The sequence below is a fragment of the Trematomus bernacchii genome, unplaced genomic scaffold, assembly GCF_902827165.1.
Source record: "Trematomus bernacchii unplaced genomic scaffold, fTreBer1.1, whole genome shotgun sequence".
NCBI classification, from domain to species: domain Eukaryota; kingdom Metazoa; phylum Chordata; class Actinopteri; order Perciformes; family Nototheniidae; genus Trematomus; species Trematomus bernacchii.
The window spans coordinates 1,276,390-1,301,500 of record NW_022987685.1 but is presented as its reverse complement, the minus strand read 5'-3'; the positions used below and the strand labels follow the sequence as shown (position 1 = coordinate 1,301,500).

At 41.2% G+C, this 25,111-nt stretch overlaps 1 protein-coding gene across 11 annotated transcripts in view; it reads right to left on the bottom strand.

Moving 5' to 3' along the window:
* Positions 1 to 3,839: 3,839 nt before the first annotated feature.
* The window catches only part of mark2b (MAP/microtubule affinity-regulating kinase 2b), a 45,361-nt gene continuing 24,089 nt past the window's right edge, over positions 3,840 to 25,111 (bottom strand). The window contains exons 8-21 of one of the 11 annotated variants that reach the window (XM_034136645.1): positions 24,302 to 24,538; positions 23,144 to 23,263; positions 22,107 to 22,233; positions 21,874 to 21,986; positions 21,143 to 21,181; positions 20,719 to 20,776; positions 19,705 to 19,856; positions 17,914 to 18,008; positions 14,584 to 14,730; positions 10,430 to 10,696; positions 8,486 to 8,512; positions 5,421 to 5,459; positions 4,690 to 4,796; positions 3,840 to 4,576 (exon numbers count right to left, since the gene is read on the bottom strand). In XM_034136645.1, the coding sequence (XP_033992536.1) occupies positions 4,227 to 4,576; positions 4,690 to 4,796; positions 5,421 to 5,459; positions 8,486 to 8,512; positions 10,430 to 10,696; positions 14,584 to 14,730; positions 17,914 to 18,008; positions 19,705 to 19,856; positions 20,719 to 20,776; positions 21,143 to 21,181; positions 21,874 to 21,986; positions 22,107 to 22,233; positions 23,144 to 23,263; positions 24,302 to 24,538 (1,878 nt within the window). In that variant the 3' untranslated portion in view covers positions 3,840 to 4,226. The remainder of the gene's footprint in view (positions 4,577 to 4,689; positions 4,797 to 5,420; positions 5,460 to 8,485; positions 8,513 to 10,429; positions 10,697 to 14,583; positions 14,731 to 17,913; positions 18,009 to 19,704; positions 19,857 to 20,718; positions 20,777 to 21,142; positions 21,182 to 21,873; positions 21,987 to 22,106; positions 22,234 to 23,143; positions 23,264 to 24,301; positions 24,539 to 25,111) is intronic. The other 10 variants (XM_034136646.1, XM_034136647.1, XM_034136653.1 and 7 more) reach the window with 10 other exon arrangements.

Sequence of the window (25,111 nt, the reverse complement as noted above, 5' to 3'; positions counted from 1 at the left end):
AGTTTGAAGATATTCTACCTCGGCTACAGTGACACCTGGTGGTAATTCCTTTAAATGTGGCACAAATGACCACTTGGTCAAAGTTACTATGACCCATCAAAACAAATGTTTGGCCATCATTTAGGAATTTCGTCTAATTCACAAATCAAATGTTAGTGATGGCGGTGTAGAAAGACATGATGTAAACTAACATGAAGGCAGAGGCTCACATATTCTTGGTGGACGATCTGAATATGTCTTACGAGTAAATTAATCAACAGATCTGTAAAACTAAGTTTATTAACAAGGAATAATTCACAAGCACCACTTTAAATCTCTGTTTAAAAAAAAAAGAAAGAATTCATCATAAAAAATGGCCTTAGGACTACAATACCAATTAGTGGACTAAAAGGAGCAGCCTTAAATATTGATACTCCATGCAGGATGCCTTTTTAATATGGCAGCAGGTCTCAATAGATCTCATTTCATTTGATATACTGTTGGGTGATATAACTTGTGATAGCATACTCAGAGTTTTAAATAATCATCTGTAAAGTATCCATATAAGTCATTATATTAATGTGGTGCAGTAATTACAATATTCACCTCAGAGGAAAACAGGTGCAAGGGGGCATAACATAGAATGGAAGTACAAGTAACTTTAATTATACTTAAATGTACTTAGTTACATTTCACCCAGTGCCAGTGTCAATGCAACAGTAGGCGGTATGTTTAATTCCTTACATCTAGTTAAATACAACAAATAAAGATATATTGATTATGTAACTGTTATGTAATTTCACACAGGAACTGCTGACTGTAACGTAACATCAAAAGTCTGACAAAATAAATATATACTTACGTGTATAAATATAACTGGTGCAATGTTTCTCTGAAGCTGAGGAACACTTCCTGCACAGCTGAAAGTGACCCAGTTCCCACTCACACACACACACACCTGCACAGGAAACAGTCGGTTGACGCCCCCTCCTGCTGATGTGGAGCATCACAGCGTCTCACAGATACTGAACATATTCATCTTGTTTATTCAACGGGCTCCTGATACCAAATACTGTCTTAAATGCTACCCACCAAATAGTAATAAGCAGCAATTCACATTTTTCAGACTATTAATGGAATATTTCATCCCCAAAATGGCCCTTTTTACATGAATGACTCACCAGTTTGTTTTGTTGCATGACTAAAGAGTTTTAGTGAACATATGGTCATGTTGTTGAAGTATTCTTTTAAGCAGCAATTCCAGGTTTTTCCTATTGGTTTTCTCTGGGATTAGAGCTGAATTACCTCAAAAAGGGGGTTTACATTTGAAATTTAACAGAATATATATTCATATCATGAGCCTGTGAAAAAACCTTGATTTGTTCGGACTCTTTAGCACAATTAAAGGTGGGGTAGGTAAGCTTGAGAAACCGGCTCGAGATACACTTTTTGTTATATTCCATGGAATGCTCTTAACATCCCGATAGCAATGAATATCTTAAGTGCTTTGACAAAAAATCCATAACAAAATGTCATCTGTGGAAGCCGTAGTACTGTAAAAAGCACGACCAATCATTTTAGCCGGCCCGGCTAAAATAACTGGATGGCCTACCTGCCTGTCAGCCTTCCATCTGTGCACAAACTTATCTCGTGCCCTCATTGGTCATGTGCGCGTTCGTGTGTGTTGGGGCTCTGTAAGGAAGAGGCAGATTTTTTCCGGCTGTGTATTTTCAAATTCTAGCGATCTCGAGCTGGTTTCTCCAAAATGACCTACCCCACCTTTAACCTAACCAATTGAGGCTCTTCAAATGGGGAAACTTTAGGACACCTTTAGTCTCTAGTCATGTGCTCAGAAAAATTAAAATGTTACCAATCATTATGTAGCGAAACATAATCTGACATGACTGAAAGAAGAGGTTTTTTTGTCTGAAACAAATGTGTCTTGCTTTCGGCATAATGGATTCCAGAGGCAGACTATCATTATATCATTGTTTTTATTACTATCATTGTAATTTTTCATCATTTTGTCTTTGCACAAAAAAACAAAACAAATAATACATTTTTCAGGAGTTGATCACCCCTCCCCAAACCCACCACTACAGTTACAGTTTGCTCAAAACACATTTAAAATCAATGTCAATTACAGCAATGTAAAACGAAATAATGTAAAATAAAATCAACCCTGAAAGAGATAATATAACAGCAACAGCCAGAATAATAATTAGAATCCAATACCCAGCACCTTAATACAATGATCAACTTTTAAAGAAAAAAAATCTGACGTATTAAAAACTGAAAACTAAAATAATAAAACGAGTGTGTCATTGTGAGAAAGAAATAAAGTTACCAGGAGACGGGACCAGGCATTGTCCCCCTCGCCCCCCCCCCCTTCTCTAACCCCTCTTCTTGGGAGAAAGGAAGTGACGTCATCTGGTTTGAACGTGTGCTGTGATACGAGAACGTTTGGCGAACAAGTCTCTCTGCTTCCATAAGGCCTTAAAAATGAACAGATGAACGGGAGAAAGAAAAAAAAAAAGGCCGAGCAGTAGTCGTCACCACCGCCATCTTTAAATACATCCATCTGCACTCGAGGGGGGGGGGGTTGTGTTTAATCCGATAAACTATGAGCTGTGTGTTAAAGGTGCACTACACAGAAAAAAAAAGGCAGCAATGATATGATCCGACGTGACCCTTCACACACCCCCCCCCCAGAGAAATCCAAATCTGTACAAAACCCCCGAAATTTCCAACGACACAAAAAATATATTATTAAATCAAAAGTAGAAGAAAATAATTCACCATTCGTCGTTGTCGATTCTTTTGTCTTTTTTTTTGTCTTCCAGTGATCTTTTATAATACACGCACACACACACATACTGTTTGTTACATACTCCAAAAGGTGTGTGTTTGGGAGTAGCAGAAAGCGGATGTGGGGGGGGTAGAAATGCGTCGGTTCAGGGTTGACATTCTGGATATGAAGGCGCGATGCCAACCGAAGTGACACCAACAATTACAAAAAAAAAATAAAAAATACAAATAAATCATTCGAGCATTTATGTGCTGACAACAAGAACAAACCCTTACATTTAAATTCTACAAAGAAAGGCAACGTCAAATCAACAACCCCGTCCACGAACTGTCCGTCCCTCCCTCGTTCACCCGGATGCCCCTCTTTTCCAGTGCACAACTCTTTTTTTAAAAGCCATAAAAGAAGAAGAAATTAACAAAACAAACAAAAAAGAAAGACTTGAAGAACAATCGATGATGTCATCAAGACTCGATGAGAGAAATGAATAAGTGAGGAAGACAAAGGGAGTGAAGGGGCGAAAACATGGATGTGTTTGTGCCGAGGTTGAAATTAGAGGGTTGAAGTGTGTGTGTGTGTGTGTGTGTGAGGTGAGGAGGATGGATCAGGCGGATTTATAAAGTTCATTTTTAAACAGGAGGGTGAAGAGGGTCCTTTAACCAACAACAGCATAGTCTTTCCATCCAAAGTCCATTTGTGTGTGCGTGTGTGTGTGTGTGTGTGTGTGAGAGGGGGGGTTTCAGCAACCAAAGTCCCGGCTCAGTTGGAGTCCATTCAGTGTCGGAGGAGAATCAGAACAAATTCAAATCTAGACTCCTGTCATGAGTTTTCCAGCAAAATAAGGCTCCAAACTTTCCATCAATCCTCACTTGTTAGAGATTCAGAGAGAACGTTGGCTTTTTTTTTTTCCATCAGCAATTCCTCCACTCACTTTGTCCTCCATCTTAAACCCCCCCCCCCCCCTCCGATTTTTACCCGGTTGTCTTTCCTACACAAAAAGAGCTGGCAGCAGAACCGTGCAGAATAAACTGAATAAATAGGAAGAAGTGACAGGAGTGGTCAAAGTGATCAAAGTGAGACGACTAAATAAACAGAGAGAGCAGAGCGGACATGCAGAAGAGTGGAACGTCTAAGTAGAACGTGACGAAAGAAAAGCCCAGCGGGGGAGAGAAGACCCTCGGTCTATAAGTACTTCACGACTCAGAGGACACGGACTCAGAGTTTCTAATGGCCTCGTGAACTTAAGGAACTTCTAGAAGAGAAAGCTTTTCTAGTCTCAAGAGGAACCGATAGCCCTACTTCAGACCTTTGTCCACATAACAATCGGCTTTCTTTTTAAAGTGATCCCACCCTGTAGCTTACCTCCTGACCTCCACTTACAGCATCCTCCTCCCTACCTCCCCCCTTCACCCTCCCACCTCTGAACCTCTCTCCTCCGCACTCACAGTTTGAGCTCGTTGGCAATCTTTGAGGCAATGTTCTTGAAGGCGATGGAGGTGCCGGAGATGCGTTTGAAGCGCACGCCGTTGAGGGAGAGCCGCGGCAGCTTGCACACCTCCATCTCCCATTGGACGAAGTCGTCTCGCGCGGGGTTTCCCGACACGCACAGCAGCATGTAGCGCTCGCGCAGCTCGTACTCGCAGCTGTTGGAGTCCAGCACCTTGCGGATCTCACGCATCATCTCCGCCGGCTCCATGGACGACGTGGTCTTCATGGACCAGGTGAAGCGCAGCGAGCGAGGCTTCACCGACTCCTTCTGGAGGCCGATGGCCGGGGGGGTGCCGGTCCCACCTGAGGGGGGAGGAGAGGGGAGATAAGAGTAATAATCAGACAAGAGGCAAAAACTACAGATTATGTTTTTCTTTATTGCCATCATCAGAGCAGAGTCCCTAAAGCAAACCTACCGGTGTTACCAGACCCTGGGGAGGAGTTGTTCTCATCGTTGTTGGAAGAGGAGAGGACCCCGCCGGACGTCTTCTCCGACTTGTCCACTGTGCTGCTCAGCATAGACCTGGGTGAGGGGTGGGAGGGTGGGAGAGAGGAAGAAGAAGAGAGGTGGAGGAAGACAAGAGGAGAAGAAGGAAAACAAAGAGAAGGGAGGGTCAGGAAGAAAGGAGCAAAGAGAGAAAAAAAGTGAGAATCGAGAGAAATATTTAAAAAGTAGAGACAAAAATAGGAGGGGAGGAGGAGGAGGAGGGAGAAATGATTGAGAGGAAGAGGGAGATAATGAGGTTGTGGAAATGAAAACAAAAGCAACATGTCTTTGAGTTCCCCTGTGTGTGTTTGTGTGCGTGCATCATCTCTAGAAATATAGATTAACACCTGAAATTGAAATCTGCTCGCACACAAACACACATGTGGGTCCTTTAAAATGTGATTTCCCCGCACACACACATGCAGGTCCACACCAGCACACACTCTCAGGGATGCTACCATTCACCGCTAATCTCCCGTCCCCTGATTGGTCAAGCCATTATCACCACCACCAACCAATTTAATCCCAGTTTGCAACCCGTCCCCATTCACAACAAGCTCAGAGATCATCTACTGATATGCTCCAGTCTACTGATTGGCAGGCGGGTTTGGTAGAGTCTGGGGGGTTTGTAGGGGGTTTTCGGGCTGCTCTGTTTCTCACCTGCTCCCCTCATCCCGACCCTCTCCCTCATACGGACTCCTCGAGAAAAATTAACAAAAGTTTAGTCTTTTTCAGGGCTAAGTGCAACATCTGGACTCTTACACAGATAGTCAGTCAGTCGCTGCTCGCCGTGCCAGACTGAACGTTCCAACTCAAACACATCAAGCGCCAAAATATCTAGTTTCCACTCCAACTGTTCAGATTTAATTCAACTTCACGGCGCAGATCCCAGTGCCAGTCCACTCTGCCCTCAAGAGGAGGAGGGTTTGATGGGTTGAGTTGCACCAGCCATCTAACGTTTATGTGTTAAGTCTGTCCTAAGTTATTAATCATTTCTAAAGTGTAAATACTGCTGTGTATCAGGCAGTGTTGTAATTTTGATGGACTTATATTCATTTTGAGTTGCATTATTGTTGTGTATTGTAGCGTGTGTTTTTGTCCTATATGCCAGTTGCAAAGACACATTTAATGCAAATCTAATGAACAAAAGTTGTCTGACTCTAAATATAACTGCCAATTGTTTGGGAAAATGTGGGCAAGGAAATTAGAAGAAGCTGATGCAACCAGGAATAGAATGGTGTGAATAGAAATTAAACTGAATGAAAAGTTTGAACAAATGTCAAAGTTTCTGCATGTTGGATCAGAGTGGAAAGGCATGGAATGGAATGGGTTCCAACTGAATGGAATGCTCGTAACAAAATGTAACATTGTACAATTTGGAACAGAATGGAATGGAATGGGTTGCAACAAAATACAATGTTTGGTGACAATGTAACATGGAGCCATTTGGTACAGAAGGGAATGGTTCCAACTTCCAAAAAATGGAATGTTGGTAAAACAATCTAACATGGAACAATTTGAAACGGAATGGAACCAGCAGAATGGAATGTTGGTAACAATGTTATATGGAGAAATTTGGAACAAAATGGAATGTGGGTATTACAATGTAACATGGAGCGATGTGGAACGGAATGGAATGGTTTGGAACAGAACAGTCGGCACGGTGAGGGCAAGTCGTTAGAACTAAAAGGAGGTTAGGAGCATTATTGATCCCAGCACTGCATTAAAACCTGTATTAGTAACATTTGACCTACACATATGTGTTATAATATAGAATTTTTAAACAGCCTATGTAACACACACGCACAAGGTCTCTCTCATACCATCAGACTGAAAACACACAAGACAAACTCAACAGAGAAAAGCAGACGACAACGAAAGACGGAAAACAGCTAAACACGTGCAGACAATGGAAGGAAAGTGACATGAACATGACAAATTCAACAGTTTTTGGTCTTAAATTCATTCTGTAGTGGGAAAAGACATCATTCCTCTTTTGCCCCATTAAAATAAAACATGTAAAATACCTGCTGCAACAGAAACATGGTTAAATAATATTAAACATGGGAAATGACAAGTGGGAGGAGTGGAGAAATGTTACACAAGGGTTTTCTTAAATAATATAATTGGTGAATAATGTAAAAGTAGGTCATTTGTGCCATTTTGCATGCTCTGTATGATTTAGCTAGATATGATGGGATGCAAAACAGCTCATAGACGAAGGCTCTTTGACATAAAATAAAAAAAACATGATTATTTAAGTCTTAATATCTTGCTTTAGTTATTGAGCAATTTCACTCTCCCAAAATAGAGAGCAATGTAACTAAATGTACTTCGAATCCATGTAAAATGTAATTTTAAGCAGATGAATTATTTATTACTCTGGTATTTCAAATGTAATGATTTATGAGAAGCCTTTAGAAGGACAAAGGTAAGGTAGTGTATCACTACACTGTGATAATAATAAAATAGTACAACTTCTAACCACCAGGTGGAGCAATGGTCCATATTAGAGGAACATTGACCAACCTGCTGGTAAAAAGCACTCAAAAGCAAGTGAGACAAATGTGGTTGTGAAATGTGTTCAGTATGTACATATATCAATGTGTCATGTTTTAGTGCAAGCAGCTATATGAGCATTGAGACAAAATGTGTGTTTATGTCTGTGTGTGTGCATCATGTGTCGTCTGTATGAGTTGACAGCATGAAAGGGTATTTTCCAGCCAGAGTAGGTCAAAGCCATCCAGTTCTGCTGCTGTTAGAGAGCCAGTGCCAGAGTGAGAACAGAGCGATGGAAGAGAAAAGGAAGTGTGCAGCCTCCAGAAAAGAGTGCAGCCTTGAGAAACACTGCAACCTCGTCCCTCCCGGGTCCTCTCCTCCCCTCTACCTCAGCTACAACCATTATATATCTTATCATATATGTCCTCCCCTGTGGGATCCTCACAAACGTACACCAACGACTAAAAAGTAGCTTTTAATGGAAAGTCTAGTGATCAACTGATGAAAGCAGAGGTGAGATGGGTGGTAGTTTGGTATGTGGCGTTAGCTTTGATAATGGTTAGCAACAATCCTAGGAAGACACAAGTAAGACTAAGATGACAAAACGCTTAAACACTAAAATACTAATACTTAGGATATTACATCATTACTTTTAGGATTTGGAAACAAAGATCTCCATTAAGCTCAAATTAGGACACTGTTACCTGCATCTGAAGCTAAGAAATAGAGAATAAAAAAGGGAGTAGTTTGATCCATTACCATTAAGACTTGACCTAAATCCGGGACGCTATAGGGGGAAACAAGCTCACACACTATCTAGTAAATACATGGAAAAAGAGGGGTATGAGGATGAGGAGGTGGATGGGAGGGACGAAGAGGAAGAAGGGTGAGGTGTTATTGTGCCGCGTGATGATGGAGTGAGTGAGTTAAGTATGGCTGAGTGACGGGAAGTTAGTCAAAAAAAAAAATGAATAAATAAATCAGAAAATGGGCCAAAACACACAAAACCAGAAGGCTACAAAATAAAAAAGGGGCCAACCACAGAAAAAATAAAAAAGGAGAAAAGATAAAGGCTCAAGGCAGAAAAGGAAGATTTAAACAAAAAGCTGCACGAAACACCAAAAGGGGAGGAAATATATATATATATATATGTAAAATATATATGAAGAAGAGAGTATACGGGTATATATCATGGGGTTATATTTAACGTTGGGGGTGTTGCCTACCTTCTTGGAAACCTGAACGAGAGATTTCTACAAAAACAAAAGAGGGATAAAGAAAGAAAGAGAAACAAACGTATATATAAAAACGTTTAGAATTAGAGAGACAAGCTGCCCTTTTGAGTAGCAAACTGACCAACACAGTCATTTGGGGTTGAAGCAACAAGCAACATTAAATAACGGAAAATAAAAACAAAAATCATTGTCACTGACGTCGACTTTCAATCCCTAAATATGGGACGTGTGGTGTTGAACAGACATTATTAATCGCACACAAAAACACCTAAGAAGGATTTAATGAGCTCTGTGGGAAAATTCCATTAAGAGACCCAGTTTGAACAGTCACCCCCCCTCCCTCATCCCAAAATGAAAATGAAGCGCTCTTCCTGAAAAGAAAGTGTTTGTGTGAGGTGAAGAGTTAACACATGGTAACCACAGAGAGGAGGGGAGAGAAATCCACCTCCTGAACACACAAAGACACATTTCAAATGAAAAAGCACAAGTTAAGCAACAACTTAATCTTGAACACACATTGAGAAACTTAATCTAGCACACACACATACACACACATGCAAGTACACTGATTTGTGTGAAGGACTACCGACCAAGCAGAAAAGTGCAGTGATGAGGTTATATGATATGTTAATCAAACACATAGCTTTAGTGTTATGTATATGTGTATATGTGTGTGTGTGTGTGTGGTCAAACTGCACAGATGCAACACAATCTCTCTGTCTCCACCACTTCGACTTCCTACCAGCATGCCAAGTTGCGTGTGTGTGTCAAGGTGTCCCCACTACCGGTATTTATAGTTGAGGGAAAAGTGATATCTCCGGTGTAACCATGGATACTGTCGCCACGGAGCTACAGTATCTCTGAGTGGGAGGCCTAGAGAGTGGCTGCGCCTGTACCTCCGCCTCACACACACATGCACACACATGCAGGCAAGACACTTTATCATTCTCCATTTCTGTAGCTTTCAAAGCTCAACTTCTGTTATTTTTAAGCTCCATTGCGTACACTCTTCCTCTTACTCCCTTCCTCACACACATTTCCACCTTTAAACCCTGACTTGCTGTCACTTCCTCTCCTCCACGTGTTCAATTCTTTCTCTGATAATAATATGACAGTTCTTTGTCTCCTGTGCACTACTTTCCTCCCATTCTGACTGGTGTGCACAGACTTCATCATGCTCTATAAGGATTTAGATGACCTTTTGTTCTATAGAAACTAGTAGAATCCAATGCACAGACAAGGAGAAACATCAGGCCAGTTGTCTCAAGCCACTTCAGTCAAAGAGTTAGTAGATACTTGTTGGGTTTTTCCTTCCCCTCCACTTTTGTCACCACAATGCCGTCTTCACCTCTCTGTATTTACACAGCAGAGTCAGATCAAAGGGACAAAGCCAGAGAAACATTCAAAAACATCTACATAAAACTAGTTTAGCTCTGATTACAACGAGATACCCATGAGAGCAGTTTCAGGGCTGCAACCTTGCAGTGGAGGACTGAGATGAAAACTGGGCCAGACGTGGAACCGAAACCAAAATTACTCCTCAGTCACCGCCGCTGCAGGCAAAATTATAGAGGAGCCACAGCTGTTCCCTTCCTCTCCCTTTCTACTCTCAGCAGAGTTACAGATCAGCACAAGTTTAGTGATAGGGGAGAGACCAGCCCCTCTCAAGAAATGCTCCAGTGATGATATAGATGTACGTGGAGAAAACGAGCACATGAAATGACTTGTAACGTAAACCTAGTAATTTTCTCCTTTAAAGCTGAAACCTCACTACTCAGAGAAAGCTTCAATCTGTAAAAGTACTGCATGATAATATACAAATGTTCTTTTGCCACATATGTCCCCCAGTTTTGCTACTTCCTTTCTCCGAGTATAATTGTAACTTTCCCCACTTTACATTTCCCCATGCTCCTCCCTCTCTTTTCCGCCGCTCACCTGCGTACGAACTTGGATGTGAACTTGCTGAAGATCCCCGTGGCTCCGTGTGTCCTCCGGGCCTGGCTGTTGCCATGTGACAGTGACGGGGACGCCGGGCCCCCGGGATAGGCGGAGCCCTGCTGGTCCCGGGCCCCCCGCTGCTGGCCTGCGTGGAATGTGCTGCGGATGCCCACCCCTCGGGAGAAGTTGGTACGGTCTGACACGGCAGCGCTGCTGATGTTGTGGGCAGAGGGGGAGGCGCCGGGAGGCCGCTGAGTCGTGGCACTATAGAGGAAGAGTGGGAAGACAGAGGTGGGGAAGGAGGGTAGAGAAAGAGAGAGGTGGAGAAGACGAGGCGAGAAAAGATTGGAGAGGAGAAGAGTTTGGAAGGTGTGATGAGAGAAGCAGCAGAGGAGAGGAGGTGCAAATGAAGAAGAAAGCAAGGTGGTGTGGGAGGAAGTAGATGGAGAGGGGATGGGAGTGAAGAGGAGAGGAACAAACAGTTAGACAAACATCTCGTTCTGTCTGGAGTGCTACTTACCTGAGTGTAAGGTCATACAAGTATCAACCTCTGCTCGCCCTGATGTTTCATTTAATCCCTTAAGTCAGCCAAGTCAATATTTAGGGCCACGTTTAGGTCACAGAGACACCGTTTTAATCCTCTTTGCTTTGACCGTGGGGCAATGCATCACAAACTCCAAGCGCTCTCTCTCTCACACACAGGAAAATAAACAACACATACACTTGAGCTTAAAGCTTGCATTTGCTTTGTAGGCTTGTGTGTGAGCATCTTCCAGCAGTACACCTGCAGCAGATGGCAAACACAACAGACAGAAATTGCAAAAAGCACCCACGCTAAAAACAGTGACAGAGTGGAATGAATTAGAAGTTAATACGAGTGGACCATCCGCATTAGAGGGCTGCAATGGGACTACCATAATACATAACACACGTTTCATTTGCAGGATAAGGTTACTCCAATGAGAAACTAATTAAAGCAGTCCCATGCAGACCTCTAAAACTCTACAAAGAAAAGGAAAGAGGCAAGTTTACACACTAACACTGTAATGAACAGCTTTAACAAGTCCTTCAATTTGATGTGGATATGTTAAAGTTGTGCACGAAAACACAGAGACTCTATGGATAGGATAAAAAGGCTGGATCAAGAGGTTAGTGGAGATCAGTTTCACATATTATTATGAAGATGGCTGTTGAATGCAAGGAGAAAAATAGCTTTTCCATTTTGTTTTAAATATAAAAGCACTGCATTGTCACTTAAGGAGAAGAGTAGTGTCATCCTGTAATTATCAGCAGAAGGTGTGTCATCAGGATGATTTTCATGCTAGTAAGCATACTTCATTTGCATATAGTCCAGAGCACCTCTAAGTTATACAAATGTGGAGCTGCCTTTGTACAGCCTTGCTGCCTCATTACAGTACATCATGAATACTCGTGCAGTAAAATAGGTTGTTAAAAATGATGTTAATTCATGAGTGGTGTTTTTTAGAAGGGTAATTGGGGACAGCTGGATAAAAGAGGAGTGGGTGGGACATCAGGTCACAGACTATGTTCTGAGAAAAGGGTCCTAACCCTCACTGAGGGTACAGTCTATGTTTTGGAGTGGTACCTTCTCTCCAGCGTTCCCAACCAGGTTCTGAACATCCCAAGCTCACTGCTGAACGACGCATGCAACAGAACAAGACTTCAACATGGAGCAGACAAAAAGCACAAACAGCCAGTCTGACATTTGTGGTGGGTTTCCACTATACAACCGTCTCAAGAAAGGCTGGGTTCCCTGATTCTGAACTAATATACCACTTGTTATAATATTTAAGTAAAGGATTGTTTTGCTACTCCTAGTTTGCAGGGACTTGTATTGAACTGATGCTGTAACCAGTAAAAAAAAGAGTGGCCAAATTAACTAAAAGTTCAATCTTATTTCCACTTTAAAGTAGCCAAGGAACATTTTCAAAGACCATTATAATGTTATGTATAATGTCCACGGTATAAAGTGACTCAAGGGTCAGAAAAAGTGGTATAAAATATATCTGTATCAAAGCAGCCTTTGAAACAGACACTATCAAGCAGGCAACTTAAGCAACACACCAAAAGACAAGTATAAAGACGGCCGACACACACAGATGATCAACAAGACAGTCAGGTGATTACTGCTTCATTCATACAACGAGACACGCCACATTACATTAATGAAGACAGGGTTTTCTCAGGCAACTTCATAACTAAAAGGGGGGTTTACAAAGCAGATTGAGTGTGAATGAGAGCACTCGGCAAACTCTGAGAACAACAGAGGCTGTGGGAAAATGTATTGCTACTATTACTTCTTTACACAGGATTGAGCTTGATTTGTACACCCTGGGAAAATCCTTCTGTCCACAAACACAACATGTCAGAAAACCAAATGTATATTATGCATATTACATAATATTATACATTTATACATGCAACAGTAAGTCAGATACCATTTCAGAAAAAAACATGCATCGTCACAATTATTAGATCTGTATTTTTTGTTGACCACAGAACACTTTTGTTTATTTTAGCTGGCAGGCCATCCATTGGAATCAGAATGCAGAGGAGTGGGGCTCAGAGAGGCACTCTATGAAACTGTGTTTACCAGATATTAGGAATATATTGTCCATTCAAATCTCAAAAATATTAATATTTGACTATCCATCTGCGCAGATAAAGTACACCTTTACTCTTTATCAGACCACCATTAGACTTTCTCTGGTCCACATACATTTTGAACTCTTATTTGCCTAGGAGATTGTTGTTCAGCATCCAAACAATTGACACAGACTCTCACTAATGCACTTCTGTGGGCAAGATCACCAGTTAGCAGGTCAGCTGTAAAGGTCTGAACAGCTTAGAAATGTTCCTGCAAATGTCAACTGTTGCTGAATAATGTTTTTTTACAACAACAGAGTCAATTAATCAGGGGTAGGTTGAGGTTATACTTTGGACTTTTCCACACTTTACTTCTGTAATGTCAACATAAGCTTTCTAGGAAATGTTATCTCATTCAACTTTCTTATCATATTTGATTTCTTAGACTAAGTTTCCAGATGTACAGCACATAACCAATGTTATATAAGGAGCTGGCCTGCACACAGTTCACCAGCTGTGTGTGGAAACCTGATTCCTGCTGCTTCATACATGTCTTTTCTCTGAATATGTCTGTTTTTCTCTTAAGCCAGGAAACCGAACACCTTATAAAACAACAAAACAAAACATCTCCTGTCTGTCAGAGGTCGCTGCAGTGAAAAACCTGCTCATCTAGTTCTCAGGCTGACTGCTCAGTTATGGGTGGTGTGAAGTATGCGAGTGACTGATTGGCCAGTGTTGCAGAGTTTAGCTTGTGCTGGCTGTTGCTAAGTAACTGTTAAGTCTACGGTAGCTGGACGTCTCACTATGGTGATGCTGTAGTGGTAAATATATAAATGTGGAAACTCAGAACAACCCTTGATATCACCAGCAACTCCACAAGGGTTTCATGTTAAGTATTTAACGCCGTCTCTTTGCTGCTACACTAATGCCAACTACTTCCTTCTTCTGGTTTGCCTTATGGGGGAAACAATTATAGTTAGGAAGTTTGCCAGATTTAATTGCATACTTTTCCAAAACTGCACACAAGTTACTCATCATTGTCGATCACCAATTTACCCTTTTGGAAAGGCTTGATCTCTTATATGTAAGGTATTTCTTCAGTGCATTTTTCGTGATATCAACACCCAGTAATGCAGGAGGCAGGTTTAGGTTGATAAAAAGACCATTCCAAAACAAAAAGCTATAAAACATTTGAGAATAAATGAGATGCATGTGAATGTGCATGTAAGTGAGGTGTCTGTTGGCAAGTGGGGCTCTTTGTTTTAGGTAAAACACCTACTCTTTGATACATTTCCCTGCTTTGTGAAAGGCTTTTTCTATGTCTTAAAAGCACTATGACGTCATCAAAGAGTTGTTTTAATGCAGCAGTGATGGAAGGTTTCAGAGCCCACATTTGATCCCTTCTTCTTCTCTCCTCTTTCCTTCTAGTCCATCCAGTTCTTGCGGGAAGGATGATGATCTGTGCCGAGTTAATGAGCTGGAAGGGGCTGAGGCAGGGAGAGTGTGTGTTTGAGTGTGTGTGTGTGTGTGAGTGAGAGACTTGCCTGGGCCGTGGTGCGTGCAGGTCAGAGGGGCATGGATGATTGGAGGAGGAGAGCGACTTTTGATGACGGGGACGCGAGGAGGAGGAGGAGGAGGAGAGGACGGCAGCAGCCGAGGCAGTGGAGGCGCGGGAGCCCGGAGTGTTTAGGCTGAGAGGAGGGGGGAGGGATTGGAGGAATACCCCGCCCAACACACACACATATGCAGACACACCGACAGAACGTGACAGACACGGGACAAACACACCAAAAAGGTGACAAACACAAGCATACACACATTCACACAAACACAGTGGGCGGGGTTTGTGTGTGGATGGGCGGGGAGGTGAGGTGGAGCATGGTTAGAAGCAGCACTTATCAAACACAGTAAGGGGGAGGGGGGGGGGGGGGGGAGAGAACAGAGGAAGTAGAGACAAAAAGAGACAGAAAACACACAGCGGAAAGGACTGGAACAAAGAAGAAAAGTTGGTCTTTTTTTGTTGTTAACATTGCTTCATGGTGTTTTCACATAAAAAAAACAATCAGAGGGCACCATCAAAGGCTGACTGTGTTCCTCTTCTGTTTTCATGTGAAATCCACCCGAAACAAAAAGGCAGCACACAGAAGACAAACACACAACACACTTTTCTATTGGCTAGAAAGACTGGAATCACTCAAGACAAATAATGTGGACAAAGTCAGGTTACAAATATTACAGAAATGTGCAAAGCATTGCTACGCAGGATTAACTCCAACTACATTTGTCTAACAGATCCCTTTCAGCGTGTAAATATCTTTGTTTATCCATCTTAAGGTACAGAGTGCTTATTTGAAGATATCTGCAGTATACATTTTTTGTAAAGAACTGTGCCATACAAATAATTGTTTTGTTATATGCGAACATCCAATTTTGATAAGTTAATTCTTTGTATTTTTGCTCACTGGGAATATTTGCTTGTTTTTGGAGTTTATTATGATGTAAATAAATTGAGTGATGGTTGGACAAAAAAGACAGTTTGTGGATGTCACTTTGGGCTCAGCAAAGTATACATTTCTAGATATTTTACAGACTGAATGTTAAATAAGTGAATCGGGAAAATGTACTTCTGATTAAGGAATCATTAATAGGAAATAATTCAATCAAGTTTGCTACATTGCTATGAGATAAATATTTAAAATCTATATTAAAACCAACATTGCTGGTGCTCCCTTTCAGGTTACAGTTAGGGTCCTGACTTTCTGTATGAGACGAGTAGATGATTGGCAGAAAATAAAGCTTCTCTCATTGTTCTGTTTAAGAATTATCACTCTGACTGAACTTGACATTTTATAGATCTGACCTGTCCCATTCCTCTCCAATCCTTTTCTACTGCTAACAATCTAAACAAGATGTGTAACAAAGCATAGTTTATTGAATAACTTGAGCAAAAACAGCACTGGCTGTTTCCTGAACTTTCTAGTAATTAGCTACAAAGCTCCGCACATAACCGACAGCTCTGACTTGACTTTATACACACACACACACACAGTGAGAGACAGCGCAGAGTGGTACCAGAGAGAGAGAGAGAGAGAGACGAAGAGAGGGCAGAGGAATGAGCAACGAGAGAGAGGGACACTTTTATAGAGGTCAACCAACAGCTGCTAATTACACAGAAAATAAACACCGAGACAAACGCACACTTTCTTTCCGACGGAGATTAGTGCGGCTAGTGATGGAAAAATAACGGCATTCACTGATAGCCCAGCGTGTGGCAAGCGATTGAGCATGGGTGACATGTATGTTTAAGCCTGTGTGTGTGTCAATGAGTTTGTGTAGATATTTCTGTGTATATGTAAGCCTATTAGGAGGCAGTACAAGGACCATATAATGCCACTAAGAGTTAATATTCCATCACAAGTCCACCTAATCTCCTTAGAGAGAGAGGGGAGAATAAGAAAGATTTATATAAAGACAAGGAGGAAAATAGGAAGCTGGACACAAAGGAAAAGTAAGAGGCGCCGAGAAAATGTGACAGAGCTCAGACGCACACGAAAGACAATTAGAAAGAGAGAATTGGGAGGGTTGGGGGGTGTAACATGTTTAAAAGCCCAAACTTCAAAGCATTAATGATGATCAAATAAAGTTACTTTAAAATCAAAGCAGATGACATCAACTAAGTTAGCAGAGTCTAACACAGCTATTAGACCCACAGTGCTAAAAACAACCCAAAAAAATGCTGTCTCAAATGACCTCATCATCACGGCATAGTGCGTAGACTAGGAACAAAAATACAGTTATCAGGATTCAATAAAACATTTTAAATGATGTTATAGGTTAGGCACTATTCCAGGGACAAAGAGGTCATTTGAGAATCATGAACAGGCAATAAAGCAGTAATGACAATGAACACTGCATCACAGTAGGGATTATGGTTTGGCTTAATGTTTAATGTTCATGAGAAAGCACACAAAGCATATGGCTGGTTAAGCATGAGTGATGGTGGTATGTGTGGACGCGTATTCGGCACAGTACGATCCCGGGTCTACTCAAAGTACCGCAAAAAAGTGTTTTTTTATAATAAAATAAAGATTAACCCACAATCGAGCAACTCCGAAATGTTGTATTTTTATTTTGGAATTGTTTGAAGTGGTAAAAAAAAAAAGGAGATCTGGAAGCATGAAATGAGCGAGGGGAAAGGGAGGGAATATTACACAAAAAGGAGGGAGGGGCTTGATTTATGGCTAAACCCAAAGGCTGAAAGTAAGCTTGCTTTTGACTCTTTATTACTTTAAGATTATTGTCATTTGTTGAGGTTCATACCTACTAAAACCTTCTTTCCCTGATTGGACTTTGGGCAAAACCTTTGATTAAACTGGGGGAAGTTCATTGGAACAGAACATTTTGTTAAAAGGAGAAGGATTAGATTTGAATGCCAAAAGAGGTCTGTGTGTTAGCATATGTCAACCTGCGGGTGTGTTTACCGAGTGGGTGTGTGTGTCCATCGAACCCTGCCTGTGCTCTGAATGGCCCTCCACCACCAGGGGTAATCTGTAATCTACTGAAGGGTTGGCCTAAATTCCCAAGGGAGCCAGATTTCCTCTTCCAGGAGGGCTCACCCCACCCCGGGGGGAGAGAGCTGAGGGCCTCCCTGAGCCAGCTGGCAGAGCATTGGAGAGACCGGCCAAGGTCTGGAGCTCAGACACCAAGACAGCTGCGGGCCGGCTTCATTCACAAACCAGAGTGTGTTTATAGTTTATGTGTAAGTGCAGTGCATCCTCACCAACACTGAGACTCCTTGAAATAGAGTGTGTGAGACACCAGTGGTGCGTCTCTTTTTACCTCGTGTGTGCATGTGTCTTTGTGTGTGTGGGTACCTGTCCTTGCCGTTCTGGATGCCCTGGCCCAGCGTGGATCTCTCAGTCAGAGGAGAGTTCCGACTACGACCGGTACCGGTGGACAGGATGCTATTCTGAAGGGAGAGAGGAGGAAAAGAACAGCAATGTTAGAAATATAGAAATGTTTAGGATCAAGACATTGAAAAATAAGTGATTTAAGTCGGATGATAAAAAGTGATATATTATCACAGGAAAAAGCGTCCCGCAAGCTTCGTGATTGGCACGGATTAGTGAAATTAATTACATGACAATCGGGCCTTAAGAGTATTTCATGTAGCAAATTAAATTTCCTGCAGCTTGTCATGGTAATGCACAATCATACAAATTAAAAATCTAATTGGGCAACTTATTAAATCACAGAAAAGGCGTGAAGTATAATCCAATATATTATATTTGATTGCATTCCTAATGTTTTGGATAGCTAACAGTTTATTCCTTTTATGGTCCTATATACAGATCAGACTATATATTACAAAATTAGAATCTTTTAATCGTTGCAGTTCTTATTTATGAATTGTCATTTAGAGAACCCTCTCTCCTTCACAGGGTTTTTCCACTACCCGACACCATCTTCTCGGGTTGAGGTGAGGTGGAGCTATACATGGAATTACACAATGTCCAGGAAGTCAACACGCTAATCAAAATCATAAAGTGGTCCCTCCCTAAATTAACAGGAGGGTGACACAGATATTAAGAACAGGTCTTATCAGGCAACTGACAGCATCGCAGGTGAACGATGGTGAGTAGGGACGTCACATTTCATTACTGCATTCTACAAACAATCTATAAAAGCCCTTCAGTGGAGAGTCACAAAATACCCTCAATATTCTTACAATTTTTCAAACTTTTTAGTTGAGTTTATTCTCTAACATTTGTTTGAATGTGTCGTATTGAAAGTGTCATCTGTTTTAAATTACTCTGCTGGCCAGAACTGTAGAGGAAGTTATAGAGGTTCCTACAAGTGTTGATTTCATCAGCTATTTCTTAGTCCCGTGTTAAATGTCCTCGCTTGTTTCAGCACATGCACCTCATTATAATGAGATTATGATTACGCTTTTGTTTTTTTAAACTAGAGTTTAGTCTAATCTTTTTTGTCAATTGTCATCATTGTTTTATTCATTAAAGAAAGGTTTCTGACAAACAGGTTCAGTCATAGTGTTTTGTTGTTGAGTTGGTTGATACCCGGAAAAATAAAAAAGGCAATTTCACAAAAGACATTTTGACATGTCACACTAGGAAAAGCACAGGCTGCGTCAGTTTCAGGGTCCTTAGTACCGTAGATGCCGGTCACACTCATCATGGCTGACTGGAACACTTGTGCCTGTAACACCTGTGCCTCCCTTACACGACATAGTGTGTGCTGGGAAAAAGGTCCACAGTTTCTCTTTAACACCAAGAAAATAAAGTATTGTGGGTGTGTAAAACTAGGAATTGGCATTACATAACTGGTGGTTATGAGACAAGAACAATGTCTCATTAAAGATGACTAAAATAACAGATCAAATTGACGTGACGCACACTTAAAGGTCGTTTATATTATATAGCCGTTTATTCAAGATAGTTTAACTAGTATCTAGCATTCGATTTGATCTTTGGACCTAAGATAATATGTAGCTGAAGTTTTACTTTCATTAAGGAGCAACTCGTTTTCTCTTTCATTAAAGTTGCTACAATTACAGTATGTCTTTTTGTTGAGAATCTGTATGTCTGTACATTTGAATGTTTGTGTGTTGTGAATGTGAAGTAAGCAGTGTGTGTGTTGGGTCTCACGGTGGAGGGCGTGGCACTCTTCTTGCGGTCAGTGGGGACCAGAGGGCTGGCCGGCACCTTGGTGGTGGAGCTGCCTGATGAACCTTTCCTCCCAGCATCCTCTCCTGCAGTCCGGTTGTCTGTTTGACCCCCCCTCTTAGAGTAGGAAGAGCCTTGAAAATGAAAGAGAGGGAGTACATGAGAAAGGCCATCACTGGATGTGCTCTAATCAGAGACCTTTCTTCCCATCTCAACCACTTTCGGCTCTGCAGCTCATTTATGACTTCCTGTCTTCTTTCAGCTCCAATAGAAATCAGTCGGACCTTCTTTTCAATCTGCTCGTGTGGCTCCATTGTTAAATCAATCTTATCTTCCCTCTACCTCATCATTCTACTGCACATCCAGCCCATCTCTCTTACTTGAACCTTTACTCCAACATATATCAAGCCCATGTACTCAGGATGTCTGCTGCGTCTCCTCATTTTTGCCCTTTTCCTGTTTTACCTCTTATGATAAATATTTATGTCTATATCTTTTTGCGGTGACTTGTGTGATTTTCTTTTTTTATTAAACCATTTTTAATGAGCAATATGTTGGAGGAAGCCTGATATCTAAGGTTTTTGTTTTTCACTGTCCAAAAGTCCAACACTGTTATTGTGCTTATGATAGTTAATACATTGTAACCTGTCACCTCTAAATTGTTATTAAACTCTACATTTTTCAATTAAATCAAACTTTCTCCCATCTTTTACAACACGAGTCCTCAAAACGCAATGTATTGCTTATTTTAAAAACTATTTTGAAACGTTTTACCTTATCATTACCTTTAGAAGCATTAAATCTTCTATTTAACGATACAGGACTGGAGATAATTAGCAGCATACAGCATCATTCATATCATAAGATTAAATTTAAAACATGTTAAAGGAACTGACTGTTTTATCTCTGAATTTCAATACGATACCCCATCTCAGTTTCCTTCTCCTAACCCTCTCTTACATCCCCCCCCTCCTCTCCGACACACACCCGTCTCACCCTGGTCGTTGGTTCTGCGGTTTTGAGGCTTCTGGTTGGACGACACACTGCGCTGTACCTTAGAGGGGCAAGATGGACATACAGGTCAGTTTGATATCGGTTTTTTTAAGAGTTGAACTCACTGGGACGTGAGTAGAAGCTGCATACACAGCTGCTGCTGCTGTTATGTGTCTATAAAGCCATTCAAATAAAAGAAGGGGAAGGCACTGCTTCACATGTACCTGTATGTAGGTCAAAGATGTAAACTCTTAATGAGAGCTGTTTGAGAGTAAATTCCCAAAGTGTATTTGTCAAAAAATGAAGAGGTCAAGTCATTGCACTTGTCACCTGCTGGAGTCAGGAGACCTCAGTATGTGTAAGCAGGAGACGTTATGTGTTCTCATTGTACCTTGTGAGGCGGGGAGGGGGCGTTAATATTGCTTACATCACTTCCTGGCCGGGGTTTGATGCCACTTTCTTCCAGCTGCGGGACAAAGAGAAACAAACAGGTTTAACATAGAGACTGTTAGGTGGATTCAACAACTCAACTTTATTTATATATCACCTTTCTAGTTTCGATTAATCCGTTTTTGTCTATTATATGCCAGAAAAAGAGTGAAACATTTCAGTTTCTAAGAGTCAAAGGTGATCTATCAACGTCTTGTCAAAATACTGAAAATCTCTCACACAAAAAGCTCCATATCCTAAAGGCTGCCCAAAGTGCTTCCCAGAGCAAGGTTAAAACATCATAAACAAAAATGTAAAAACTAAAATAGATATTTTTAACAGACAGCATGCTAAAGTTCATTAGAACTGAGAAAAGTTGGAGGTACCTGCAGACATTGATTCACATGCGCAGAGGTAGGAGAGCAGATTGAGTGCAACTTGTTTCTTCATTTTTTTATTTATAAACCTCACTCAAAAATATTAATAATTTGTTTATATTTAAGATTTTCTTCCAGTGAGATATTCTGTTTGGAATTTAATATTTTTGAATAATCAATTTTTTTTCAAAGGAATAATTATCAGTGAATAGGTGATGATTAGAGTATTATTAATAATAATAATAATAACAGCTCACAAAACCAGTAGGGTAACTGCAGCTTCGACAGATCTGACAAACCAATTACAGCGTGTTAAATAAAGGTGTGTAGGTTTGATTAAGACAGAGCGTACCTCATTGTTCCTAAAGTCCAGTAGCAAGTATGCGGCCATCACATCATTGTACTTCTGGTTCACCAGCGAGTCTTGGATCTCTTCCGCAGAAAATCCCATCGTCAGCATGATGTCTGCATGCACAAAACGTGTTTAAAATTAGAACGGTGGAACTCTGTAGGTACATAATTCATCTTGAGAAATTTAAAATATGTGTTGAGTGTGTGCTTGGGTGAGGAAGGGAATACATTTACCATTTTTGAGTTTGTTTCCGTTCCTACCTGTCCGCCTGGGGTCCTTATAATCTGGCATGGGTTCGATATAGGGTTTGAGTTCTTCGTCCTCATGACCCACATTCATCCACCGGTCCCTCATTATTTGCTGCTCAGAGAAAACCACACAGACAGATACAGGGAGGATAAGATGTCAAAGACATTAGAAGGGGTAAAGAGCAGGGGAGGGAGGAAAGGTTAAAGAATAAAAGAGGAGACAAGAGAAAGAGGGGGGAAAAGGTTAGAACAAAAGAGTCTCACAGATAAATTACTAATACAATGGAAATGATGCAGGAACCAGCGATGCATGATGAATTCATTCTGCGTTTTTCATCTGTTTACTTCACCACTATGGACTGTCTTTTTCTAAAGGGAAATAGCCGGGTGTATTTTATCTTTGAAATGCAGATTAATCTTTCTTAAAAAGTGAACAGGGGACCTTTCATAATGAACTCCAGATGGAAGACAGGGCTAAACTCCTAAAATCTGCAAAACTGAACTATACCAATTGTAGACAATCTTTGAGGTAGGTGTAAATGGGACAGTCACAGGACTCGATTCTAGCACTAACATTAGAGTCTTATCTCAGTTTTCTTTTTACAGAGTAGCCATTGTAGTCCAAACATAGACTGTTGAAATTCAAAAATACAGTATGTTTTAATAAAAAATGAATACTAGTAAAGTGAAAGTGAAGCCTGTTACTCAGCAGCAACTAGTTGTTTGCCTTCAGCTTCCATTCAAAACTAGGTAATGTCCAACTATCTTCAGTGCTCCCACATTTAGTAACTCATAACTCTCAGACTAACAAGTATTTACTATGCCTTTAAAAAGCACTTTACACTTCAGCAACAAACTCGCATATAGCTGGTGAAGCAAGTCCAGCTGAGCAGTATAGCACTGTATGCGCTTCACCCACCATTAGTCTGTGAGTTTGACAAGTCTGACCAAAGTGATTTATTATCTTGTGTTTGTATTCTTGTGTGTGTGTGTGTGTGTGTGTGTGTGTCAGAGTAGCGTACCTCGAGGCTGCCTCTTTTAGAGGGGTTCAGAATGAGAAACTTTTTGAGCAGGTTCTCACAGTCGGTGGACATGTAGAAGGGAATCCTGTATTTACCACGCAGCACTCGCTCCCTCAGTTCCTGGAGATGGACAAGAGCATTTAAAAAGTCAGCAGTGGACTCTTAAAAAAACAAACATAAAAACAATCCTTTTTCTCTCACGTTCTCAGATTCTGTCCGAGAGCAACAGACTATCCAACTGTTTCCAGCGATTTACAGAAAACGAGAGTCTATGAAACAGTGTCTAATGATAAAGAACTTGACTCTGAATCTCATCAGTAATCTAAAGTGGCCTGAACAAGCCAATAGACGACATTAGCTGTGGTTACATTCCCAAATGATTAATAGTTTCTGAAACAAGTAGTGCATTTACCCAAGCACAAGCTGGTAGGCATTTTAAAAGGCTAACACAGTGGAAGTGTAGTTTGGAGCGGACTTTACCAAAATATATTATTAAAAATAAATTTGAATTCCCTATTTAAAATACATTTGACTTTAATAGATCAACAAAATTATATAAGCATTGAAAACTGTGCTTTATCTAATGTCCATGTTTTTTTGTTCATATTCATCTGTGGAAGGAAAATTAAGACCACTTCTACTATAGGGTTAAATCTGAAAAGTCAGGCTCCTATCTGTTGAATTAATAGTAGGAACAGTAATGTAGATTTGAAACAAAACTTCACCCAAGCAGGAGGTAATGTTAAGGAATCTGAATAAACCTGGATGGCAGTTTGCAGGGCCTCTAATATCATTATAATCGCATTCAATGTCATATCGCCTACCCAAAGTGCGTCTGCACTTCCACAGTGACTCATCTGTGTAAAGACAGAATGTTTATTTGATAGCGACAATGTGTGATAGGCGGTATGAATAATTAAGAATAACAACTCATCTCAGCGCCTGTTTGGGTGCTGAAAACCACCAACAACATTAGAAGTGCTTGGGTCGGCTTTTATTCACTTTTACACATTCACTCTCTCCTGAATTTAGTTTCTGCATTTTAGACGGCAGAAGGAACAGAAACCAGCATGACAAATACTACAACCACCCACAGAATACAGACATCCTCTTATGTAACCCACATCACACACAAATAAACTGGCTCCTCTTCCTGACCTTGAGGTTCTGTCCATCGAAGGGCAGCGAGCCGCTGACCAGCGTGTACAGGATCACCCCCAGACTCCACACGTCCACCTCGGGCCCGTCGTACTTCTTCCCCTGGAAGAGCTCCGGGGCGGCGTAGGGCGGGGAGCCACAGAACGTGTCCAGCTTGTTCCCCAGAGTGAACTCATTACTGAAGCCAAAGTCCGCTATCTTGATGTTCATGTCTGCGTCCAGGAGCAGGTTCTCTGCCTGAAGACCGATCGAGTGTGGGAGAGAGGAAGGAAAACATTAACGTGATGTAAAGAGCAGGGACATAGAGGAACATATAAAGATTTAAACATGACGGGGTTACTTGGTTCTGAATACATGTGCCAGAAAATGAAACAAATGTTTGAGTGTTATGTAATTTCTCCACATATCAAATCACTTTTCGAATCCACAGGAAGGTCAGTGCTACGTAAGTAAATGTGGAAGACAAAGTATTACAAATAGGCTGCTCGGTTATGTGTCAGTTGAGCAAAAATGTTCTCCGACATGCAAATGAGTTTGAAGATAATTATTCCACAGACAGTTCTCTTTGACACCTTTCTCCGGAAAAAAAGAACTGCAGGGTTTTTCGGAGTAATGGCCCGGGGCCTACAAGAATCACACAATGGGCAAAGCGAGTTCATTTTGTGTGTGTGTAGCCCTCACTGCCTAAAGTGAGGCAGTGAACATGAGGCTGGGGTTGCCTAGCAACAGGTGCGCTATTCTTTTCACTAGCTCTGAATACATTGCCGTCATCAACACTGACATCATCTCTAGACTTTGACCTCAGAAATA